Below are 24,590 nucleotides of genomic sequence, written 5' to 3' on the forward strand. Positions count from 1 at the left end.
AATTACCCATTAAAGATTTTGATCCGGTTCTCAATAAGAAACATTTACTTGAATGTATGAAATGGTACCTCTCCAGTAGTGACTCAATATCAGAAAAGGATGATGTAGCAGATCTTTTCCACTGGTTAAATATTAAAGAAAAAGATGGACTAAGGAATGACAGAATCCTTGTCGAGAGCCTTTATTTGCTTTGCAATTTAGACGATGTCCATCCAATGCTTCGGTATTTAAAACTCAAAACTAAATTTAAAAGGTAAGTTGAAAATATGTTAATTTTCCCTTTTTAGCTAACACGATCAACAAGGCCAAGATGGCCTTAGGTGTCTGTAGCCGTATGGCGGGACAGCGTTGGGGTCTAAAACCAAAGATGACTCCCTGGTTATATAAGGCAATTGTAAGGACCATAGTGAATTACGTGAGTATGAGTGCAAACAACAACAATTGTCACATTGGCCAGTCTACAGTACATCGCGTGCCTTCTAGCAACGGGAGCCATGTCCACCACACCTACTCAGGCAGCCCTAAATGCATTGCTGAACCTGACTCCTCTTTATTTATTCATACATAGGGAGGCCAGTACCAGCATGTACAGGCTTACCACTAGGTTAAGGAGTATATGGCTCTCCCAGACATTGAAATCAACCCAAGACTCAATTCTGAGAATGACATCTGATGTCATGCTTCCCAAACAAAACTTTAAAAAAACCGAATTTCCTACTAGGGAGGACTGGGAAACTAACAGTCTCACCTAGAAGGATGGTAGCTTTCTATGGTATACCAATGGGTCTAAGATGGGACCCAACGTAGGCTGTGGTATACACGGTGTGAGACCCAGGCTCAGCTACAAGCTGAACATGGGACGACACTCCTCTATCTTTCTGGCCGAAGTGTACGCCATAATTGCTGCGTGAGAAGAACCTGAAAAGAGGCTATGTTGGCAAGCATATTTACATAAACTCAGATAGTCAAGCGGCTCTACATGCACTAGCCTCAGTCACCCAAACATCGAGGATTGTAGAGAACTGTGTAAATATACTGAACACTCTCGGGGAAACTAATACAGTGGTACTGCGCTGGGTTCCAGGTCACTCTGACATTGAGGGTAATGAGTCAGCGGATGAACTGGCAAAGGCTGGTGCTAGGGAAACCTTTATTGAACCCGAACCTTTCATAGGGATAGCATACAGCCTGGCAAAGCTCACTCTGCTAAATGAGTGCACACGTTTAAGGAGGCTGCTGAGTTTCCTGGAGGAGCTTGGGTGGCACGAGTAGGACCCTGCACCCACCACACGCAAAATAGGCGCTTTGTCGTCGAGTTGCGGATACTAACCCGTTGCACCAAGTACCAAGATGAGTGCACACACCGTTCCCGAGAAGTGTGGCTACAGAACAAGGGTCTTGAGCATTCAAAGCCCTGATATCTGCCTACAGTGCCGAACACTGCCTGCAACTAGATCCTTAACAGGGCATTGTGGCTTAAACAAGCACATATCAAATATTGGGCAGAGAGAAAATAAAGAATCTAGATTTTGCCACCGGAGGATGAAACTCCTGTTCATCTACTCACCCAATGCTACCCCCTGATGGGCGTACGAAGTTCCGTACTGGGAAGGCACATACCACAACCAGAGGACATTAAATCTGTCGGAGGAAAGTCCTTCAGTTTTATGCTGTCGGCCTTGGCTGTGCACTGTAATTAGTGGTGATCACAATAGATCAGTCAATGGTCGCAGTGATGAGGGATGCATAAGCCCTGAATGAAGCTACCCTAATAATAATAATAATACATGCTACGTACTTGCCCTGTTGAGATACTGCTGTTCTCCCTTAGAAATCGCGCTTTCTGTCATTCACGCGCAAGTCGCGCCCTGTCGTGCTCACCCTACTGATTAACAATACAACACCAAACCATACATTGTGCAGACGCTCAGTGAGCAGCCTTACTACCCAAGCTCCTTCAAGAATCTCAGCATCCACTTGGGTTTGCTGAAGACTACGGGGAACCTTGGTCCTTCTAGGTACGTCGCCCTGTTATTGGCCATGCTGGAGCTCTGTAATAGGATAAGTACGGTCGTTTCGAAACGGCCCGGCACGCTCTGCATTTATTATATGATCCATGGCCTGTTAGTCATGTTGCAGCTCATAGTAAGTAACCTCATTAATAATATATAATTTGTGACATCAGTATGTTAATGTTTCAGCTCACCAAGACTGTTGCTAGCGTACAACATAGCCATAGCTAACTTAAAATGCAACTTCATAACAATGTGCAAGCTATCAAAGCAACTGTGCCCACTGGCCCACTGCGCCTTTAGCCTGTATCTGCCCATTTTACAAAGGTTAGTAGAAATGATATCATTGACGGACCTCTGCGTCGTCATCTCCGAGGTCCCGGGTTAGATCCCTAGCCGGGTCAGTGTACAAAAACTAACTTTTCTATATTGTCTCGGGGGTGTTTGTGGTACCGTCGTTGTTTTCGATTTCCATAACACAAGTGCTTTGGCTACTTACTTTTGGATCAAAGCAACGTATGTGACATTGTCGAATATTTATTTATTATATACATCGAGTATATGACCAGAAATAGACACGAAATAAGAGCCTTCCATCCCTGGCAACTCATCAGGCCAATGGGCCTTATATCACTTTTAAATATCAACTCTCGTTTGCGTTGAAATCACAAATTAGAAAACGGAAATAGTACAGCGCCAAGAACTCACCTGTTGAATGGTTACCATGCTGGACTGCCATGGAGAGGTGCCAGGTTCAATATTTGTATAGCCTACATTTATTTCTCTCGTAAGTTTGGATGTAATTTGTGGTTGTCTGTGTGTCCATGGCACTCGTGAATAGGGTTTCCCTAGTGCGGGACTATGTTCAGTGTGTGCGTTATTTATTTATATTTCAAACAATTTCAGGCGCGCTCTACAAGTAATGAGCCACGCCTACAACAGCAAGAGCTTAACGGTACCTGTGCCGGTACTGCGGCAATGGCTTCGGTACGAGAATGACGCAATAACAATCGCTGCGTGTACGCACTATGGGCTTCAAGCGCAGAGCAACGCGATTCGGTTATGCAAGGCTGATTTTAAAGAGGATGTCGCTATTGTAAGTACCTCATGCGGTTATTTAAGATTTTTGTCCTGTTTGTACCTAATAAAATAAATAACTATATAAGCAACGTTTACACTTTGGACCGCGTAGAGATATCATCGTAATGAGGGCATAGATTATTAATACAAAGATCGAACACAGAACTTTTTTTTAGGTTGCAGAAATCCCCTGGTACAGGACAAGTTCTGGATGTCTCTTGCGGCGCTGCTAGCCGAAAAAACCAGTACCAAAATCTATAGCAAAAACTCGTAGGAAACTCGTCAACTCGATAACTTGACCTGTGGCTCAGTTGGTTAGAGCAGCGCTACGGTACAGCGTGGTTCAAGTCCCATCGGTCTAAGAAATTTTCCTTTGTGTTCGATCTTTGTATAGAGTTAAATTTAAATGTAGAGTTGACTGTCCACAGAGTGCAAATAATAAAAAACTTAGTACAAACGGTAGTACATCAAGCTACACATTGATTTTGTTCCGTTGCATGATGCTTGATGAGGTTGAGCTTGATGTGCTGTTGACTGTACAAGTCTCCAAGTCTCTCTTCCAAACTTTATTGGCCAGAGATAAAACAAATTCCTCTTGTTTCAGTTGCCGCCTAAAAAACTTCTTTTACACGACGAGAAGCTGGACTTAACAGCAAATCATGTTTTTACTTACAAGACATAGGTTTACTTTAAACTTGAGCAGTGTTGTTCAATTTAGCCCTCGATCTCAAATTATGTTATAATAATATTAATATAAGTAGGCGGATAGATAATTTTGTGTTATAATAATTTTAAAAATAAAACAATATTTTTCTTATAAAGGGAATCCTTTATTTGTTTTATTTACATATGAAATTCTCCTAATTACGCGTAACTAATTACAATGGACAACAAAAACTATCTATCAAACGGTCGCATGGCTCCCAACATGGTCAAATTCATTCAAAGATACAATTTACCTTCCTGTTTGTAAATACGTTAATATTAACTACTTTTTTGAGATATAATACACTAATATACGCAGAAGTATGAGCTAGAGACCTGGCCCGGACGCACTTAGGTCTTTATGAAACCGAGACCTCGTTATAATGAAGCCTGAACGTCATTATGAAACAAAGAACACGTTATGAAGATCTCGTCATTATAAAATGGAGACCTTACCATTATGAAGAAGTGACCTCATCATTATGAAACCGAGACCTCGCTATGAGATAAAGTCCACATCATTATGAAGCCTCATTGTAATGAAGCCTGAACATCATTGTGAAACAAGGAACACGTTATTCGGAACCAGATCTCGTCATTATGAAACAGACTTCAATCATTATGAAATGAAGACCTTATCATTATAAAGAAGTGATCTCATCATTATGAAACATGGACCCTGACTTGATTATAAAGGAGGTTTTGCAATAATTGAGTAAGTCACATCCAAGCAAAAGCTCAAGTTAACTTCTACGGTTTACACGAACAATATAAAAACCGTATTTTTACAAGTTAAACAAGATATTATCATTTCACTTTTACATTTTAGAAACGAGAAAGAAATAATCCAGTATTTGTTAAAATTATGTTTCTACGTCACCTATGTGTCACATAAAACCATATCTAAATTCATTGTAAAACGATCTAAAACAGGAAACAATTAAAAACAGCCGAGTCTTTAATAGGGATTATGTACAAAAAAATTACACTACTTCGCTATGTGCTCTCACATCGTTCACTTTTTTGCGATTAAATTGTTCTATTCAATGACATACAATAATAACTAAAGAAATTCTTAGTAAGAGAAGAAATTAAAACTAAATTACCTTGATTTAAAAAACAAAAGTTGCATTTACTGATGCATTTGTTTCCGTAAGGTTTATTAATAAGTTTCCAGCACATAGTTAAAATTGCACCCTGAGGCAAAACAAGAATGTCATTTGGTAACTGACCGTGGAGATTTAATCGTTTGTACGCCATTTGAGTCATAAATAAACCAGTCACTCAAACACATAGATAACTAATATAAAACTTGAGAGCCTGATAGACCTTTAAATTCAGTTATATAGATAGAAATGTAGAATACATAAAAGTTACTTACAGAAAGGTATGAATTGGACAAAGTAGCAATTACATTCGTGGCTAATGGCGTCGTCCGCCATAATCTTTATATTATTTTTACAAAACTGCCGTACATAGTTATTAGCGAAATCATCGATTATTTCCACGGGGCTATAAGAAGAAGAAAAATTACGTTCGTACGTCGTCTTAGCACAGCCGTCCTTAAGTTTTTATTGAAAAAATTTAAATTTAATTTCCAAATGCATTTTTGTGACAAATTCAGAAAATTTTAAAACATTTTTTTATTTGTTTAGAGCTTCGATCATTATTGAACATGTCAGCACCGTTAGATAAACAATACATTAAGAAAACACTTAATGAACTGCAAACAATTAAATAAAACATACGATTAGATCTAACTAAAAGTTTCATAAATAACAACACTTGTTTAACTGTACGAAATTTCACAGGAACGCAAAATAAACCCCGAACCAATTGTATTAGTAAGAGATTAAAACAAATGAACGAAAAAAAATACAGTCAACTAATTTTGATATTTCCAATTAGAATGTAGGAAGTAAAATGATTGCGAAGACTTGAAATAAACCCTGCATTATTTAGAAGATTTTCCGTTACGCTAATGTGTGTAGTAAATAATAAAGCCTTACTCAAAAATAATTTTGAGATTTTTGTCTCAACATTTTCTCGGATCGATTTTTTTTTTTGATTTATTAAAACGGAGATTTAGTTAATTGAATTTAAACGTCTACCAGGTCCTGTGACAATTAAAGCGTTATATGACATATCCTTAAATACTGCATTGTAACATAAGCAGATATCATAAGAATATGTCCTTTATATTATTATTCTAATAATTTTATACAATTTTAAATTTTGTTTTATTATCTAAAGAAAATTTTATTACATATGTTGGTAGCACCAAGACTTTGCAGATAATATATACGGGAAGGCAAACGAAGAAAAAAATCAATGAAACGTGTTGCGGAACCATTGAACCAAAACAAATATAACAAGCTAAATGTCAAACATTTTAACAAGTTTAGACTGCAGTCTACGCGATTTCATTGTATTACAACTCATAAAAGCTGATAAATAATTTTAAAACAAATAACAAAATCTATTTTACAGAAGTACTTGACGCATTCAACTGTGTGAATGGGAGTAAATGTACATATTTAATTCCGCAGGTATGGCTGGACACTCGAATTATAATCGATATATCTACATAGCAGCGATACATCGTATAGAGGATCAGTGGTCAATTGCGATACACCACGCGCCGAATGCAAAGTGCCGCGGGTTCTCGAGCAGTCGATTGAAATAACTTTTTACGCTTAAACAATAACGCGTCGACATCACTCCGCTTTACAATAATAATGACTGCGGTAACCTGAAACCTAAATGACAAATATTTAGAAAGTTGACTCTTATTTGTTACAATACTATACTTCGTTTTAATCCATTTTCAACAAAATGTAAACAACTCACTGACCCGACCATAGACGGTTTAGTGATGGTCAATTGTAATGCCAACTACAAATCGATTAATTAATTGAATTTGAAATATTCGATTTACTAATCGATTACAAAAACTTAAACTGAATGACTTGAATGTTTTTTTCGTAAAGCGCTATGCAACCATAGACAAGACGATGTATAGATGAAAAATAACCTCACTTTTGGGCTACCATTTTTCAAATACAATTTTAGGATGCTATTCAAATAAATTTTGTTGGAAAAAATTATAAGATATAAGTTGAAATCTTCGTGAAAGTGTTACTGATTCGATTTATTGAGTGGTTGCCATAGAATTTTAACCAAACAGGTTTGTTTATTTTTTGTTGAAAATGGTTTGGAATCACCCAAAACCCCTACTATAGTCGTCACAAAATAATAGATCATATTTGACAGCTAAACCAGTCGATAGTATGTAACTTTGAATGCAATCAACGAAACAGTAAATAAGCAATTAATAACTTATTGGGTTTTAAAAAAATACATAAATTTTATTGAAGGTCTATACGTTATGAAAGAAACATATTTCAAGTATTATTTTCGCAGGAATTCCAAAATAAAATCCAATTTTGAGTTACTCCGAAACGTCTTATAAACAGTTACATCTTCAGTCTAATTCTTTTTAATAATAGTGTTGTAACCAATAAGCGCCGACTATCATCGAGTCAAATCGGTTTCACTTTAAAAAAAATGACTTATTTAATTACTAAAGTCGTCACAAAATAATAGATCATATTTGACAGCTAAACCAGTCGATAGTATGTAACTTTGAATGCAATCAACGAAACAGTAAATAAGCAATTAATAACTTATTGGGTTTTAAAAAAATACATAAATTTTATTGAAGGTCTATACATTATGAAAGAAACATATTTCAAGTATTATTTTCGCAGGAATTCCAAAATAAAATCCAATTTTGGGTTACTCCGAAACGTCTTATAAACAGTTACATCTTCAGTCTACAAAGAAATAATTCTTTTTAATAATAATGTTGTAACCAATACGCGCCGACTATCATCGAGTCAAATCGGTTTCACTTAAAAAAATGACTTATTTAATTACAAAAAACAAAAATTTTAAAGTGCTTACAAAATTAGACTGAGTATACTAGTATTTATAGTAGACAGAACCGTAAAGTCAGATTTGTATTTCCTTTTCTTTATCGCAAATTCTGAAACGGCAACACTGATGTCGATTTAGCGTCACTCTGCATCGGCGCCCGCGCAGTCTTTCGCCGTCTTGGAAGTTGACTGTACGCTTGGTTATTCGTGGTGTTTTTTCTTGTGACTCGGCTGTGCTTTTGGACTACTTCTATTTTCAATCTCGTTGACCTTGGCTTGGATATTTTGGACTTGATTCTGTGTGAACTCTTTTTCAACATGTCGAAAAGAGGACGTGCTTTAAATAGCCAGACTCGCGAACTGGTTGTGAAATTACACGACTATTTCGAAAGGGAGTCACTTAATGGTGGACCTCTATTACCAGTGAGTGACACAAGTGCAAAATCGCGTCGCAAGTGCACTTGGAATCGGCAAAAGAACGGTACACACCATCATACAAGAAAAATATGGGCCTTCCGGCTCTCAAGAAAACGTATTACATACGCCTAGAAAGAGGAAGAAAAGCAAGCCTGTAACAGGTATCGACACGTTCGATGCAGACGCTATTCGTAACCATGTTTATACATATTATACTAGACACGAGTACCCTACTGTGAGTAAATTGTTGGTATCACTTCGAGAGCTTGGCTTATTTACTGGGAGTGCTACCTCACTGATTACAATTTTGAAAAAAATTGGTTTTAAATACAAGAAGTCTGACAAAAGAAATATTATGATGGAAAGACATGATTTAATATTACAAAGAGTTTCATTTTTGAGAGAAATGAATAAAATTACAAATTGGGATAATGTTGTGTTTATCGATGAGACTTGGTTGAACTCAAACCACACAGTACCACAATCATGGACCGACGACACTAAAGCATCCAGCTCGAAAGTGCCAATGGGAAAAGGTGGTCGCCTCATAATTTGCCATGCTGGATCAGCCGGGGGAGGTTTCGTTAATAATGCTTTACTAGCATTTGAATCAAAAAGTACAAAAGAATATCACGAAGAAATGGACGCAAACAAATTTAAAGAGTGGTTTAAAACTTTACTTCAGAACCTCCCCGAACAATGTACAATAATTATGGACAATGCATCGTATCATTCGGTTCAAATAGATCGAGCGCCGACTCAGGCAAATAAAAAGGCTGATTTGGTGGCATGGCTACAGAGGAATGGTGTCGAAGCTGACATGGAGCTATTGAAAGTGGAATTGTTAAGATTAGTGCGAGAGCATAGACCTACAAAACTTAGGTATGAAATTGATGAATTGGCACTTGAGCATGGACATAAAATTATAAGGACACCGCCGTACCACTGTCAATACAATGCTATTGAGTTGATTTGGGCTCAAATTAAAGGTTAATATTTTTGCATTTAATACTGTTATTTTAAATTCGTATATATTAAGACTTATTTTGTACTAGTAGCATATTTTAATAAAGTACAAATGTAAAGAGGTAACATATAAACTTTCGAATTTGTAATATCACTGTGAAGGAACATTACTATTTTACAACAGTGTTTTTTTTTTACAGGCTACGCAGGACGTAATAATACTAAGCCACCGTTCTCCACAAAAAAAATGATGACTTTATTAAAGGAAGCATGTACTAAAGTAACAAAGGAAGACTGGAGAAAGGTGGTGGAAAAAACTAGAAAACTAATAAAAGAAGATTTTGACAGAGATGTTAATATTGATAATTTAATTGAAAACGAGTTAATTATATGGACTGGTGAAACTAGCTCAACAGATGGTTTTGGTTCATCTTCCGATGACGTTGATAAATAAAAAATTCCAATAAGGAGGTCTTTTGTTTTACTTCAGAATTTTGTTATTTACGTACAGGTTATCCTCGTGAACTATGCTATTAATGTATAACTACAATACAACAACAAGTACAGGTTGCCGTTGTGCTCACTTAAAATACTTACTTATTATTTCTATTAAACTGTATAACGTTTAAATAAATGTTGATTGATATATCTAGAACTGAAAAGCAATGAACAGAAAAATAACCTAAACGATTACAAACTCCTAAAATTTTTAATCGATTTCTCGTGAGAATCGTTTAAACTGGTTACCGATATTGCAGTTCACATCACTATTTACGTTGCGATGACATGTGTCAAATATGATCTATTATTTTGTGACGACTATAACAAATAATTACCATTTATGTCATGGTTAGACCTACAGGTACGGTGGAATGTACCCATAACATGTATACAACGGGTGTTGTCGAGAGAGCGTCACAAAACTATTATATTATAAATTAGATAACGATATAATCATTTCAATCTACTGCTTCAGTACTAACCACATGTAATTAGAAGACCTCGCCGTGTCGCACTGACGACCGGGACAAATATAACTGAATAAATTACATTCAATCGAAATAAAATTAGTGTTGCAATGTATATTCGGCATCACGGCGCATACCGAATAATCGGCCTGAGTATGAGAATTGGCACGCAAACCGAATCATGGCCAAGATTGCGCACCTGCTCTCTGATTGGCTCGCTGTAACTAAGATTCGCCAATCGCGTTAATTCTTGACTAGTTTTCATTTGATTTATTACCTTAATTGACCTTAGAAAAACTTAATAATATCACATTTCCTTTGATCTTTTAGATAAATTAAGCGAAATAGTGATTTTGCGAACTTACAATGTATGTTCAGGAATATAATTTACTGTTTCTTTTAAACTTTCTCCTCGGTTTTAGTTATTCGGCCGAATAGTTATTCAACATTCGACCGAATAGCAAAAAATAGGCCGAACAAGTCAAGTACGGAATAGTAACCGAACATTCGTTGCAACTCTAGATAAAATACGTGGTTTTATTTAATGACCGAGAAAATTTATCATAATATTTTCGGCCATAATTGTCCCAAATCTTTAAGTTAAGAAAATCCAGTAATACTTATAGGTGACACAGGGAGAAATCATAAAAGCAGTCAACAAGAAGAGCTTACAAAGTTATTTGTTTGACTGTAAAAGAGTTATTGGCTTGTATACGCACGACACAGCGTCGAGATGGAGTGTTTTGAGGTCATACCCGAAGTTCGCAGTCGTTCGTTTAAGGCACGGCGGGGATCGCAATGAGGCGACTCCGCCGATTTGCGGCCGGAAGGTGTCCGGACCACGTCATGGATATAACCATTGCGCCGACTCTGGTCGCCTGTAGAAAAATGCAATATATATTATAATTATACAGAGTGTGGCCACCACAATATGTCTGTCCATTTTGCAGTTAATGTAAAGAAACCGGTTTGGTTGAAATTCTAAAGCAAGCATTCAACAAATGGAATAACTAACACTTTTACGTATATTTTGAAGGTTTCGACTTGATAGCTCTCTCATCAATTTTTCAACAATATTCATTTGAATAACAACTTTAAAATCGTATTTGAAAAATGTTACTGTACGAGAAAATATAATTTGATTTATTCAATTAAAGTTTATGCAATTGATTAGTAAATCGAATATTTTAATCACAATCGAGGAAGTATGTAAGTGTCAGAATTTGAAGGATTTAAAAATAAGATTTCGGATAGTATAATATATAGTAAGAACTAGCGGTTTTTCAAACATGACTTATACTTAAGTACTAACTATGGACGAAAATATCACTGTATCGAATCAAATATTCTTTATTAGTAATCAGCAGCGAAATCGCAAATAGAACTGTTACTTATTACAACTTATTCAATTAAAAAAATTGATTCATACAATTAATTAATTGATGTGTAGTTGGCAGTACAACTGGCCATCATGAAACTGTCTATGGTCGGGTCAATGACCTGTTTGTTTACTTTTTCTCTATAATCGATTGAAACGAGCTGTGTGTGGCCTTTTGTAATAAACCAAATCGTACCTTGTGAGGTACTCTATCGATTAATATTGTCCACGGAGTTACAAGAACTGGGAGGATGTAGATTATATTTTTCTATACCCAATGGAGCAATAAACGTTTTTGACGTAACTTTACTTATACCATTCTTCCATGAGGGGTGCTAAATGATTGCACTGAAATTTCATAAAGAACACGCTTTAAGTGTGGAGGCTATATGGTATGGTTTAACTTTAAAGTCAAGAATGATCTCACCTAATTGTGCTTGAGAAAGGCGTCATCGAAGAGCTCCAACTCATGACAGAGGTAGTTGGCTTTGTTGCGCAGCTTCTTCGCAGAAGAGGAGGCGTCGTCCAGCATCTTAATGGCTTCTTTGACTTCGCATAGCTCGGAGTCCATCTCCGTCGTAGCCTCGTCGATTAGCCGACATAGACGCGCAAACATCGTTGAGAGTTCCCTGTAGGAATTAGTAGATTTGTAACGGTCCATGTAACCATAGACAACTGTGGTAAGTCCATACAAAGGTACCAGCGCACACGTGCACCACGCGAATTAAGCAAGTGGCACGAGTTTTGACAAAATAAAAATACTTTTATACTAATCATCTCAAAGCGAGATGATTTTATTTCAATTCGAGCACCTTTTAAAAGGTAAGGTGTGGGGGCCGCCTCTCGCGTCCCGCAACCAGCGCGCTGAAAATGTATATGAACGAAATAATAACAGGCGGAGAAAATTTGCCACAGATCCGTCGTCAACAAGTGCCCGATGGCGACTGACGGGGCGCGGACCGTCATTAAACTGCTGGAAAATTTAAAAATTTTGATGTGAATTTAATAACTATAGGGCTTCAGTTGAAAATCAAAATTTTGCAGGTTCTTTGTGGTAGTCAAAGAGAAACAGTAGAGCAGTAGAGTTCCTTGCGAAAGAGTTCGTCCAGGGAAATACTGCCACCTTACCTATTTCAGCCGCCAAGCAGTAATGTTAGCATTACTATTAAATAAAAAAAATTCGATTAACACGTTCCGCTTGCTCTCTCTTAAAATATTACTTTAACATAGTTAAACTGCATAGTTCTTACCTAAAATTTTCAAAATTATTGAGTGTTAATACAGTGAACCTAGTGCAGTGATTAGTAAACATTGAACATAATTTTAATAGCCACATTAGTGAGAAATCCATAGAACTTTCATAGAAGTATATTTTAAACTCAGTGACTCTGCGAGACGTTGACGGAAACGCGTAAGCGACGCAACTTGCACGGCGCTTACGACCTTCTGGTCACGAAGTTGCCGCGACAGTTACTGCAAACTTCGAGTTCTTTTCTTTTTGGCGGTACTCAACATCATCACTGTGTGGACAAACCTGTGCGTATATTCAATATTCATTATTGTACCAAATTATACCGACCTAATAACCAAATAAAATGTCGAGCAAACAATGTGCAGGTTGTAAGCGTATAATGGAATTTGGTGAGGAAAATGTGACTTGCTCATTGTGTCACTCAATCTACGATAAGATATGCGCAAATATTCCATGTTTGGACAACGAATGTGTGACTGAGAATTGTCTCACATCATGGATATGTGTAGCATGCCAAAGCCGTTTGAGGAGAGGTGGTGATAATTCTGAAACACCCATTCGTGCTGCGAATAAAACTCTTGCCCATGAAAATGTTACGCTTAGAACTAAAGAGCGGCAACGCGCCATCTCCTCGCTGCCTAAAGACTCTGATGGCTCTACGGGTCTGTCTGTTTCTCAAATACGAGAACTTATTACAGCTGAAATTCATAATACGGTTTCCAAATCAATCCAAACAGGTCTATGTTCTCATCTCAAAGAGATCCGTGATGAAATACTAGATTATAAAAAGAATTTACAATTCTTCAACACCAAACTAGACGATATACTGTCACTGTTTAATTCTAGCTCTGGAAAGATTAAGGTGCTCTGTAATGAAATTGCGTTACTCAATGTCAGAGTGAACGAACTGAATCAGCATTCTAGTAGTGTTATGATGGATTCACCTGTTTCGATTGTGGCACAAATGAATGATAATTTTCAAAAGCAGGAAATTGCTATTAACAAAATAACAGGCGCTCAATCTACAATACTAGCAAAGCTAAATAATGACAACGACATACGGAGGAGATTAACTGAGACCGTAACTGACAAAACGGAAAGGTCCAGCTTACCCAATGCTAGAAAGACGCCAAGCATCGCTGCAAACATTTCAAAAAATACAAAAAAGCATATGCAGAAGGAAAATACTACTCCACGGTCAGTCCCTAGTATTCTACATACTGAATCTGTGTCATCACGTGTTGCATTGCCTGCTCAACCTTCGAAGTCAGTAACAAACCAACGCATGTCGAAACAAAATGAAGAGGACCAAAAGGGCGAGTGGACCAAGGTTGAACGTAGGCGTACCCATGGCTCACGGCCTATGGTTCTGCGAGGAACTGCCGCTCCCGGAGCCACTACACTGTGTGCTGCGGAAATGAAAAGCTACCTACACCTTTACTACATCCAAGAGGGGACCACAGTAGAACAAGTGAAGAATCACTTGAACTCCATATGCGGAATGGACGTCTGTTTGGTGGAAGCGCTTAAAGCCCGCGGCAGTTATGCTTCGTTCAAGCTTAATGTGCCAACAAAATTAGTTGAACTAATAATGTCACCAGGTGTTTGGGCCGAGGGAATCTGTATCAAGCCCTGGCGGCAGAACTTTCGTGCCAAACAAGATAGTAAACAATAAGCACGAAAGACATAAAAACTAAAAGTGTTACTACCAAAATGTTCGCGGACTACGTTCCAAGACTTCTGTGTTTTATAATACTGTCACACAATGCAATTATGATTTAATTGCTCTATCTGAGACCTTTCTGACAAGCTCTATTTTAGATGGTGAACTTTTTCCAGCCGGTTATATAGTTGCACGTCGTGATCGCATAGGGGACGCCGGTTGGGGCGGGGTTCTCCTGGCTGTACGTGATTGTTTCTCTGTTCGTATACTTAGTAATATTGATGGAATGTCAGACGACATGGAACTCATAATTGCTATAATTACTAGGAAAAATGTAAAATTTTTGTGTTGTGTTGTATACTTACCTCCGAATTGTAACGCTGAAAAATATTTAAGAGCCCTGACATGCATTGAAAATGCAATTTGTTTGTTTCCCGACACAAATATACTCATTTTAGGAGATTTCAATTTAAATTCCTGTAGCTTGCTGGTTAAAACTCAATTTGACTGTTTCTGCGAGTTCTGTAAATTGCATCAGTATAATAATGTTCACAATAACTATAACGGCGTATTAGATCTTGTATTGAGTAATATAGCATCCATCAATGTGTCAGTGACCAAGGCTGTAGAGTCCTTTGTCCCTGCTGACAATTACCATCCCCCACTTGAAATAACTGTACAGTTTACCCTGGGCAATGTCTCTACGCTTCCCGTGCAGTTCTCCGTTAATCGCCAAGGACTTTGTCCTAACTGGAATTGGCGCAAGGCTGACTTTGAGGGGCTCTATGAAGCTTTGGGTTTGTTGAACTGGTCGGATCTGTTAGCTACAGAAGACATAGACATAGCCACAGAATTGTTTTATAAAAAATTATACGAGTGCATTAACAATTATGTTCCTCAAAAAAATATATATTCGAGGTCTCATAAAAAGTACGTATATCCCAAATGGTACACGCCAGAAATAATTCGAAATATTGAGAATAAATACTTTCATTTAAAAATGTTTAAATCCGGTAATTCATGTTTTAATAAAGCAATGTTCAAATATTATAGAGGTCGTGTAAAATTTTTAATAGACAATGCATACAGGCAGCACATGTTATTAATTGAAAAAAATATAATTGACAATCCGATTAAATTCTGGGAATACATTAAAGATAAGAAAACACAGCGCCGACGGGATGAGTCTTTTATGTACAACGGCAAAGAGGTGTCTGGACAGGCGGCCGCGGATGCTTTCGCCCACTACTTCAACTCAGTGTTTTTAAATGGAATGCCACGGCTGGATGCTGCAGAGGCTGAGCGAGTAGCAGGTTTCGCGCCAAACGCGACCACGGTCTCTATCGGCGAAATATCCGAAGGCGATTTAAGAAAAGCTGTAAAAAGACTTAACCCGCACACAGCTGGTGGCCCTGATGGGATTCCGGTTTTCATAGCGAAGGATTGTATATCTGTGCTTATCACGCCACTGCTTTATCTCTATAATCTATCGCTAACTCATTCGACTTTCCCGAAGATATGGAAGTGCTCTAGAGTGACGCCTATACCGAAATCAGGTACTGACTGTAACGTCATAAATTTTAGGCCTATTGCAGTGCTCTCGGTTTGTGGAAAAATATTTGAATCGATATTAAACTCCCATATAACAAGACAAGTTCGTAACATTTTTCATAACAGTCAACACGGTTTCCGCGTAGGTAGATCGACAAATACCAAACTCGTTTCTATCGTGGACTATGTATGCACTGAAATGGATTTGGGAGGACAAGTAGATGCCGCTTACTTTGACCTCAAAAAGGCATTCGATCTTGTCGATAATGATATTTTATTACAAAAACTGGCAGCTTCAGGCTTCACGCCCAAACTTCTGCAGTTTTTTGCGAGTTACTTGGGTGGTAGACACCAGTTTGTTAGGGTAGGTGGTTATGAGTCTCTTAATTACTACACGAGATCCGGAGTGAGCCAGGGAAGTACCTTAGGGCCGACACTTTTCTTACTCATGATTAACGAACTACCAAACTATATCCGATACACTAAATGTCTATTATTCGCGGATGATTTGAAGCTCTTTACGAAGGTTAGTAAGGCGTCAGATATTGGGGCGCTCCAATGTGATATTGATGCCGTGGCCGAGTGGAGTCGGATTAATCGATTGCCACTTAACGTAAATAAGTGTCAGGTGATCACCTTTACGCGTAAACGATCTCCTCTGCTTAGTAGATATAGTTTATATGACGCTCCTCTGGATAGAGTTAATAAAATTCGCGACCTTGGTCTAATATTGGATGACAGACTGGATTTTCATGATCATGTGACCGACATGTGCAAAAAAGCTAGCAAAACTCTAGGTTTCATTATGAGAACTGCTTCACAATTCCAGAACAGTGGAGTAGCAAAAATTTTATATAATGCGTACGTTCGCAGTAAACTTGAGTACGGCGCTATCATTTGGGATCCACACGAAAATAAATATAACCTCGTAGTGGAAAGACTACAACGTAAATTCGCTCGATGGCTATACAAGAGAACTTATGGGTATTATCCGTTTCTCTACCCCTCCTTGTTTGTAACAGCCATGGTAGACTTGGAAACGCTTGAATTTAGGCGAAAATGGATGCTCGTAGTACATTATCTGTCAATCGTGCGCAGTAAAATTGACTGTCCTGATATCCTGGAGAAATTCGGCATTCAGGTGCCCAGTCGCATCAGTTGGGATGAGACTGGGATAGTGCCTCCGCGCAGACGGCCGCGCTTGCTGCAAAGGCCGTTTGTACGTACAATTCGCGCTGCGCACGCTCCCTCCGTGCGGGCGCTCACGCTCATCGGCGATATGCTTGCTGACCGCTATGACATAGATCTATTTGCCGATTCCTTTGGACAACTTCTTATGAAGGCAAACATATTTTTAAATGACTATTTTTTACTTATAGAACATTAGTTATTCAGTAGGTTAAAATTATGACATTTTAAAATTGTATTATAGTATTTTTAATTCATGTTGATTCTATTTGATTATTTTAATTTTAATTTTTTATTTTTTTATTATCAATGTAACCTAAGCTAGTGGGTGTATTGGATAAGCTCTGTAAGCCCACTCGCCATACTGAATAAATGAATAAATGAATACTGTGTTCCGATTTTGAAGGGTAAAGGTGCTGGTAAAATTACAGGCACATAGGACTTGTCAAGTTATGTCTCAGGGTGACGGGCGCAGTGGCAGTGCCCCTCAGATCTTTGCGATTTGAAGCTCTGAGTGGCACTGCAACTGTCACGGGCAGGCGTGTAGCTTACCATCACGCGCACGACTTGTTCGTCCCGTCACTTGATATAATAAAAAAAATAAACATCCATTACAATTTATATGCAAAGTTAGATATTTTAATCTTAAATAAGTCGTTTTAAACATGATCGGATAAAGTAGACTTATAGTGTAACTAATTAGCACATTCTTTAGATAATATCGTTAGATACATAGTATATTTTTTTGTAAAACGCTGCAAACGTGCTCGCGGTGGTCATATGGACGAGATCGAATTTCATTCTTAAATGTAACATGTGTACTGCACCAGGAATAAATTTGAGCTTGATATCTTCATTATTCTGTATTTTATTGAAATACAACATTGTTATGTCCTTATTGAAAAACCCCTATACAGCTAAAATAATAAAAACCCTACGCCCCTAGCGACATGCATGGATTGACAGCGTAATTTTTATATCCATGACGCGGTTCGGATGCCTTCTTTTGTGACACCTGTAAAGGATAGGATAGATAATCAAGTGGCATCGAGTATATAACCAGAAATAAAGACGAAATGTCATTTAATTTGTTTGAAACTATTCTGGCATATAATTACGGCGACAATTGCGCTCCGATTGGCCAGCCCGAATTCGAAACAATTGACGGGTGTCGTCAAATTGTTTCACTTCAAACCGACCAGTTAACTTGAGCTTTGCTATAATGGACGAAAATTGAAAAATTACATATTTAATTACCGCTGAAAAGTGATTCCGTTTGTTTTGTAATTAGATGTATTGCTGTTTTTCCCACACCACTGAATGGAACAGCCCCCCCATTGTTAGAGATATTATCTTTATTACAATAAATACAGAATATTTTTGAAATACGGAGACGTACACACAGGTCAGTTGTTGGCGCTGTACTATTTCAGTTCTAATTTGTGATTTCCGCCCAAACGAGAGTTGATATTTAAAAGTGATATAAGGCCCATTTGCCTGATGAGTTGCCAGGGATGGGTGGTATTTATTTCATCTCTATTTCTGGTTATATGTCGACGTCAAGTGGTGACACTTACTGTTGCACCTGGTGGGAACAGTTGGCCGAAGTGAGATCGACGATCAGCCGCAGCTTCTTGCTGGCGTGCCCCACGTACTGCTTCTTGAAGAGTCGCTCCTGTGCCTTGGCCGTCCACGTCAGCCGCTCGTACGCGTACAGCGCTCCGTATAACACGCCCGTCGCCAGTACTATGCGCCAACCCACTGTTTTTAGAAGCTGGGGACAGAGTTTTTCGTATGTTACATTTACATCCTAGATCAGCTATACTCAAACTTTTTTTCCCTTCGGGCCACATACACGTGTTTGCTATGTAACACTGGCCTAAGGTCATGGAAAAAATTCCATTTAAAAAAAAAACAAATTTTTCAGGATATTTTTCGACATTTGACGTTGACACTTGTCAAGTTGATGTTACTAAACGAACACAATGGAGTCATTATAAAGGTTTTTTTTTCTCTGTGGTCCAATCATTTTAAATCTCCTATTTCTATAACTTGCTTCTAGCTATACAATTTTATTTTATAATTTACGCTAAATAAAACTTCAAACGATATTTCTAAACCAAGGACATAGTATGGGCCTTTATATTTTTTTCAATTTTTCCAATTTTACACAAATTTTTCCAGAAAATTTTCCACTATTTGAAATTTTGGGAAAATTATCCAACAATATACGGGCCGCAAAATTTTAAGGCGGTGACATTTTGGCACGAGGTTTAAAACTATAGTGAAACAGAAACTATATACTAATGGTTATTATACAACTTCTGCGTACTTGGATGACAAAAATCCGTGGTAGTAACCCGTTTAGCTCATGGAGATACTCTCGATCTCTGATGTTTGAGAGCAAAACAAAAAATATATTGTAAATGTTGAATATGTAGGTACAAATGTTATTTACAAACAGCAACCCCTAGATTTTCTTGCTCATTCTTCTCAGGGGAATCTGCCTTACGAATGAGCGGCAGAGTTTAACCAATGCGAATTGACGATTTCAAGTATAATAATGCTTACCTATGAAATAAAGATTACTTTGATTTTGATTTTAAAATCCTCCATCAAATCCTTACACTTAGATACGAATAATCGATTACTAAACTTTAATTGATTGAACTGAATGTTTTTTTTCGAACAGCACTATGCAACCATAGGCAAGTCATAGAAGTATAGATGAATAATAACCTCACTTTTGGACTACCATTTTTCAAATACGGTTTTACGATGCTATTCAAATGAATATTGTTGGAAAAAGTGATGGTATATCAAGTCGAAATCTTCCAAATATACGTGAAAGTGCTACTCATTGACTTACAAATAAATGGACGACGGGTGTAATACAAAAACCACGAAAAAAATGTCCCAAGTCAACCTATTCGAAATTTAAATTGTAATGTCATCGCAGTATCGCGCTGTCAGTAGAACAAATGAAGACTAAAGCGGAGTTTCGCGCTCTGTATACGATTTTAGCGCTTTACAAGTGCGGACACTTTTTGGCGCGGACCCGACGTCCATATAATTGTAAGTCAATGAGTGATTGCTTTAGAATTTTAACCAAACAGGTTTGTTTACTTTTTGTTCAAAATTGATTGGAACAGACTATATTATATCTATTCAAATGTCCAAAACGTGTGGCGCAATATTCCTCACCAGTCCGGAGAGCAGCAGGCCGCCCATGGTGCCCTGCGAGGTGAGCGCGCCCATCGCGAACTTGGACACGAGGCCCCACTCCTCGGCGCTGAGGGGGCCCACCGCGGCGCCCGCGGGCCCGTTGCTGGGCGCCAGCTCCAGCGCCGACGGCGTCGAGCTCACCGTCGCCGGGATCTGCACGAACTTACTTACTTACTTATTACTCCATACGGCAGACGTAGTAGATAGGCATTCGCCTCTTGGACCGGACTAGCATGAAGGTTTTTGGAACGTGCAAGCTAAATAATGTCTATTCACTCTCGCCTTGAAAAGCTCAAGGAATTCCACTCCATAGCGAATTTTTTTAATATCCACCAAATAGGGGTGGAACTCCCGCCTACTTGTAGTCCCCCGATAACTAAAAGATGCCAGAATTACAACGTGCAAATTGCACGTACCCCGTGACATAGAAATGAACGAGTCCTTGGTACTTAAACCAGAACAGTGGGTGAACTCGGGCTGTGACAAATTGGACACGTATATAAAATCTTGGCATGTAGCGGCGTCAAATCGCGATGAGTGGAGAAAGGAAAAGGAGGCCCTTGCCTTGCAGTGGCACAAAAATGGCTGAAAAATTAAATTAAGTTAAGCGCTAGATAATTAAGCTACGAATTCATTTCCCCCAGTAGTGCTATTTCGAGAAAGGGATTTTCTAAATTAGATCTGATCTAGTTGTTCTATATTTCTCTGGCACCGTTTATATATTTTTTTAACACTACATTATAAAATAAATGGTGAAAAATTTAAAACCATGTCTTCTGTATTATCTCGTCTTTGACACGATAGACAGAAATAATGATTGAAAATCTGGTAAGATATAATGCAGCTGTTTTTTCACGATTTAACCTTCAGTTACACACCGACTCTTCCTACGTAAAGTATCGTATATCGAAATTGCCAAATTCACAGGGGAGTGTTAAGTTTTAAATTCACTGAAATGAGTATAACACGTGACTTTAGTACAGAAATGCTAAATTAAATTGTAAAATGATAAAATAAATTGTGGTTGTTCATCTAACCGATATCTAGGATTTTATAATACTCTGTGTGAGTTTTGCCGAATAAAACTGAGAAATAAAGTCACGTGTTATGCTTATTTATGAGAAATCAAAACTTTAAAACACTCCCCTGTAAACTTGGCAATTTCGACATACGATACTTTACGTAGGAGGGGTCAACACATTTTTACGATACACGCAATATGAAACTGGCGTCTATTCTTCCATTGGACGCGCAGCAGTAGATATTAACATTTAACAAATTAATAGATACTATTGCCTATCGAAGTATATGCGTCTTTTATGTCAATTTTTATATAGATATTATTTGCCAAGTGCTGAATTAACGCCGTAGTAGCGTTTAAAAAAAAGGCAAGTTAGAAAAAAAATTATACTTGACAAGATAGAGACAATCGCACGCCGGTGTATATTGCGGTAAGTTTCTCATGCCTATTGATTATTGGTATTATTTTTACAAAGCACTGGTAACACCATGTAAAGAAATGACAAAAATGCTTTACAAGATAAGAACAATCGCTCCAGACCGCAGTATACTGCCGCGGGTTTATCCATGCCTGTTTACTATTGGTATTTATTATTTATTTATTTCCATAACCATAGTGATTGCATGGGTAGACAAAAACCTGAAAACATATAAATGACCGAACGTAATACACATTATTTCCCAGCAAGCGCTAATTGAACACCGTAGTATAGTACAAAGAAACGACAAAAAATCGATCACATAGAAAAACTTTCTTCGACCCGGCGGGACTTGAACCCACGCTGCACCGTAAAACTGCTCTTATCAACTGAGCCACAGGTCTAGTTACCGAAATTGTCGAAATTCTCCTATGTTTTGTTATAGATCTTTCGTCGATCGTACGGATTTTCGGCATTCGTCGCCGCTAGTATCAGCTGCGGTGGGACCGGTGCGGTGGGTTTTTAAAAAATCCCTCACTGGACACACACGTAGACGTCTACGGTGCAGCGTGGTCGTGGGTTCAAGTCTCACCGAGTCGAAACTTTCTATGTGTTCGATCTTTGCATTAATCATTTAATAGTTTTTTTTTATAATATCAAGTGACAGGACGAACAAGTCGTGCGCCTGATGGTAAGCTACACGCCTGTCCATAACAGTTGCAGTGCCACTCAGAGTTTTAAATCGCAAAGATCTGAGGGGCACTGCCACTGCGCCCGTCAACCTGAGACATGACAAGTCCCATGTGCCTGTAATTTTATCATAAGCAGTTGACAAGATAACAGAGACAATCGCATACCGGTGTGTACTGCGGCGGGTTTTTCAAGGCGATTTTGTTAGTATTCTTTCCCTGGAATCGCTGTATTAGCGCCGTGATGCCGTATGAGAAGCGGAAGGACAGGTCCTCTTGGAAGTCGGCGCAGAGGTTGTCGCAGTTGAGCCGGTAGAGGACCTCGAAGGGCTGTTGGTGAGGCACGATGCAGCTGGCCGCGGCCGCTCGCTTGTGTATCGGCAGGATGTTGTACATGCGGTCTGTATGTAGTGTAGCGATATTACAATTACCTACTTTTAATCGCGGCACAAAAAGAGGGGAGTTCTAAGTCCTTTATCTGTATATTAGTTATAATTGATAAATCTGGTGAGTTGTTTAAAGGTAGAGAAATAAATGTAGGTCATACAAATATTTCTCCCGCTAGGGAATCGAACCCGAAACCTCTGCGTGGCAGTCCAGCATGGCAACCATTCAGCCACGGAGGCAGTCTAATTTTTATGGGTTTTTTTTTATATATATATAATAGACACACGCTTGGCCACAATCTCACCTGATGTTAAGCGACGATGTGACCGACGATGGGACGCGTTTGCCTAAAAAATGCCTATTCACTCTAGCCTTGAATAGCCCCAAATTGTACTTTTCGGGAAATACAGATGCCGGTAGAGCATTCCATTCCTTTGCCGTACGCATCAGAAAGGAGGAAGCAAAGCGCTTAGTGCGAATAGGTGGAATATCAACGACATAAGAATGGAGTGCTCCGGACCTTCTAGTCGACCGATGGAGGAACGGTGAGGGCGGAACCAAATTGAAAAGTTCCTGCGCACACTCCCCGAAATGTATCCGATAGAAAACCGACAAGCAGGCTACTTTTCTGCGATGATCGAGATTTTGGAGCTTCGACTCCACAAGAGTATTATTGTTAATAAGTCTCTTTGCTTTACGCTCCACCGAGTCCAAGGCAGCTAACTGGTATTGGGCAGAGCCGTCCCAAAGGTGGCAGCAGTACTCCATACAGGATCGAACTTGTGCTTTATATAGATTTAAAAGCTGTTCAGGTGTGAAGTACCGCCTGACCTTGAAAAGTATGCCTAGTTTTCTGGCAGCAGTTTTTGCCAAGCACTCGATGTATCGCCCAAAGTTGAGGTTGGATGATAAGTCCAGACCAAGTAGCTCAAAGTGGTCCCTTATCGGCACGGATACACCTCGGAAAGTCGGAGTAAGGTGTAGGGGACTCCGTTTTGATGAGAAAAGACACGCCTGTGTTTTAGCCGCATTAAACCTGACCCTGTTAGCATCTCCCCAGTCGGAAGCAGCTTTCAGACTCAGGTTCAACCGGGTGACCATCGCCTCTCGCTTACACCGGATCTCTTCACTGTTGTCTCGGGCGTCTGGCACATAACTCACCGCCACTGTGCTGTCGTCTGCGTACCCAAAGATACCGGGCATCAGCAGCAGGTCGTTGATATGCAGCAAGAATAGAGTGGCGGAGAGAATAGAATAGAATAGAATAGAATAGAATAGAATAGACATTTATTGCAACGCCACAACACATAGATACAAAAAAAAAATATTGATACTACTTAGACAAGCAAAACAAAACAAAAAGACGTAATAAACAAAATTAAAATAAAATGAAATAAGACAATAACAAACAAAGAGCAAAACAAAAAATACTAAATATAACAACTACAAATGTTGTACTGTCATGTGTGCGGTTGTGGCGTATGCAAAAGGACTTCATTCAGCTTATGCCACAGCCGCAATTGACTGTGGAGCTGGTTTTCAATGAGCCCTGAGCTGAGATGAGTGACGGACGTGTGTGTCACAAAATAAAATAAACTACTTAAATAATTGCGTATGTGTTCTTTGTACGTTGTGTTAATGCTGTGTGTTATATTATAGATCGCAAAAGTACTTAAATATAGCAAATATATATATATATATATATATATATATAAATATACCTACTGTGTGC

At 38.5% G+C, this 24,590-nt stretch overlaps 3 protein-coding genes across 3 annotated transcripts in view; 2 read left to right on the top strand and 1 right to left on the bottom strand.

Annotated features, from left to right (window-relative positions):
• Positions 1-8: 8 nt before the first annotated feature.
• LOC113239592 lies at positions 9-3,866 on the top strand (the record flags this gene model as incomplete). The annotated part of the gene is made up of 4 exons (XM_026476647.1): positions 9-253; positions 2,202-2,339; positions 2,919-3,108; positions 3,697-3,866. Coding segments are annotated over 4 exons (651 nt in total), but the record flags the coding sequence as incomplete, so codon positions are not given.
• A 4,692-nt stretch (positions 3,867-8,558) lies between these two features.
• Positions 8,559-9,146, top strand: LOC113239591. The gene has a single exon (XM_026476646.1). The coding sequence runs from the start codon at positions 8,559-8,561 to the stop codon at positions 9,144-9,146; it is 588 nt and encodes a 195-aa protein (XP_026332431.1).
• Positions 9,147-10,556: 1,410 nt separating this feature from the next.
• The window catches only part of LOC113239594 (transmembrane GTPase Marf-like), a gene marked incomplete at its 5' end in the record, with an annotated part of 27,690 nt that continues 13,656 nt past the window's right edge, over positions 10,557-24,590 (bottom strand). Inside the window, 5 exons of the mRNA XM_026476648.1 lie at positions 10,557-10,964; positions 11,892-12,093; positions 18,696-18,892; positions 20,323-20,496; positions 22,640-22,872. Coding sequence (XP_026332433.1) covers positions 11,892-12,093; positions 18,696-18,892; positions 20,323-20,496; positions 22,640-22,872 — 806 coding nt within the window. The remainder of the gene's footprint in view (positions 10,965-11,891; positions 12,094-18,695; positions 18,893-20,322; positions 20,497-22,639; positions 22,873-24,590) is intronic.

This window comes from Hyposmocoma kahamanoa, unplaced genomic scaffold (assembly GCF_003589595.1).
Source record: "Hyposmocoma kahamanoa isolate Upper Pololo Valley unplaced genomic scaffold, ASM358959v1 99927, whole genome shotgun sequence".
Classification (NCBI taxonomy): domain Eukaryota; kingdom Metazoa; phylum Arthropoda; class Insecta; order Lepidoptera; family Cosmopterigidae; genus Hyposmocoma; species Hyposmocoma kahamanoa.

Excerpts from the sequence above, each read along its gene's own strand:
- LOC113239591 (XM_026476646.1), top strand. The coding sequence starts at position 8,559 with ATGAATAAAATTACAAATTGGGATAATGTTGTGTTTATCGATGAGACT.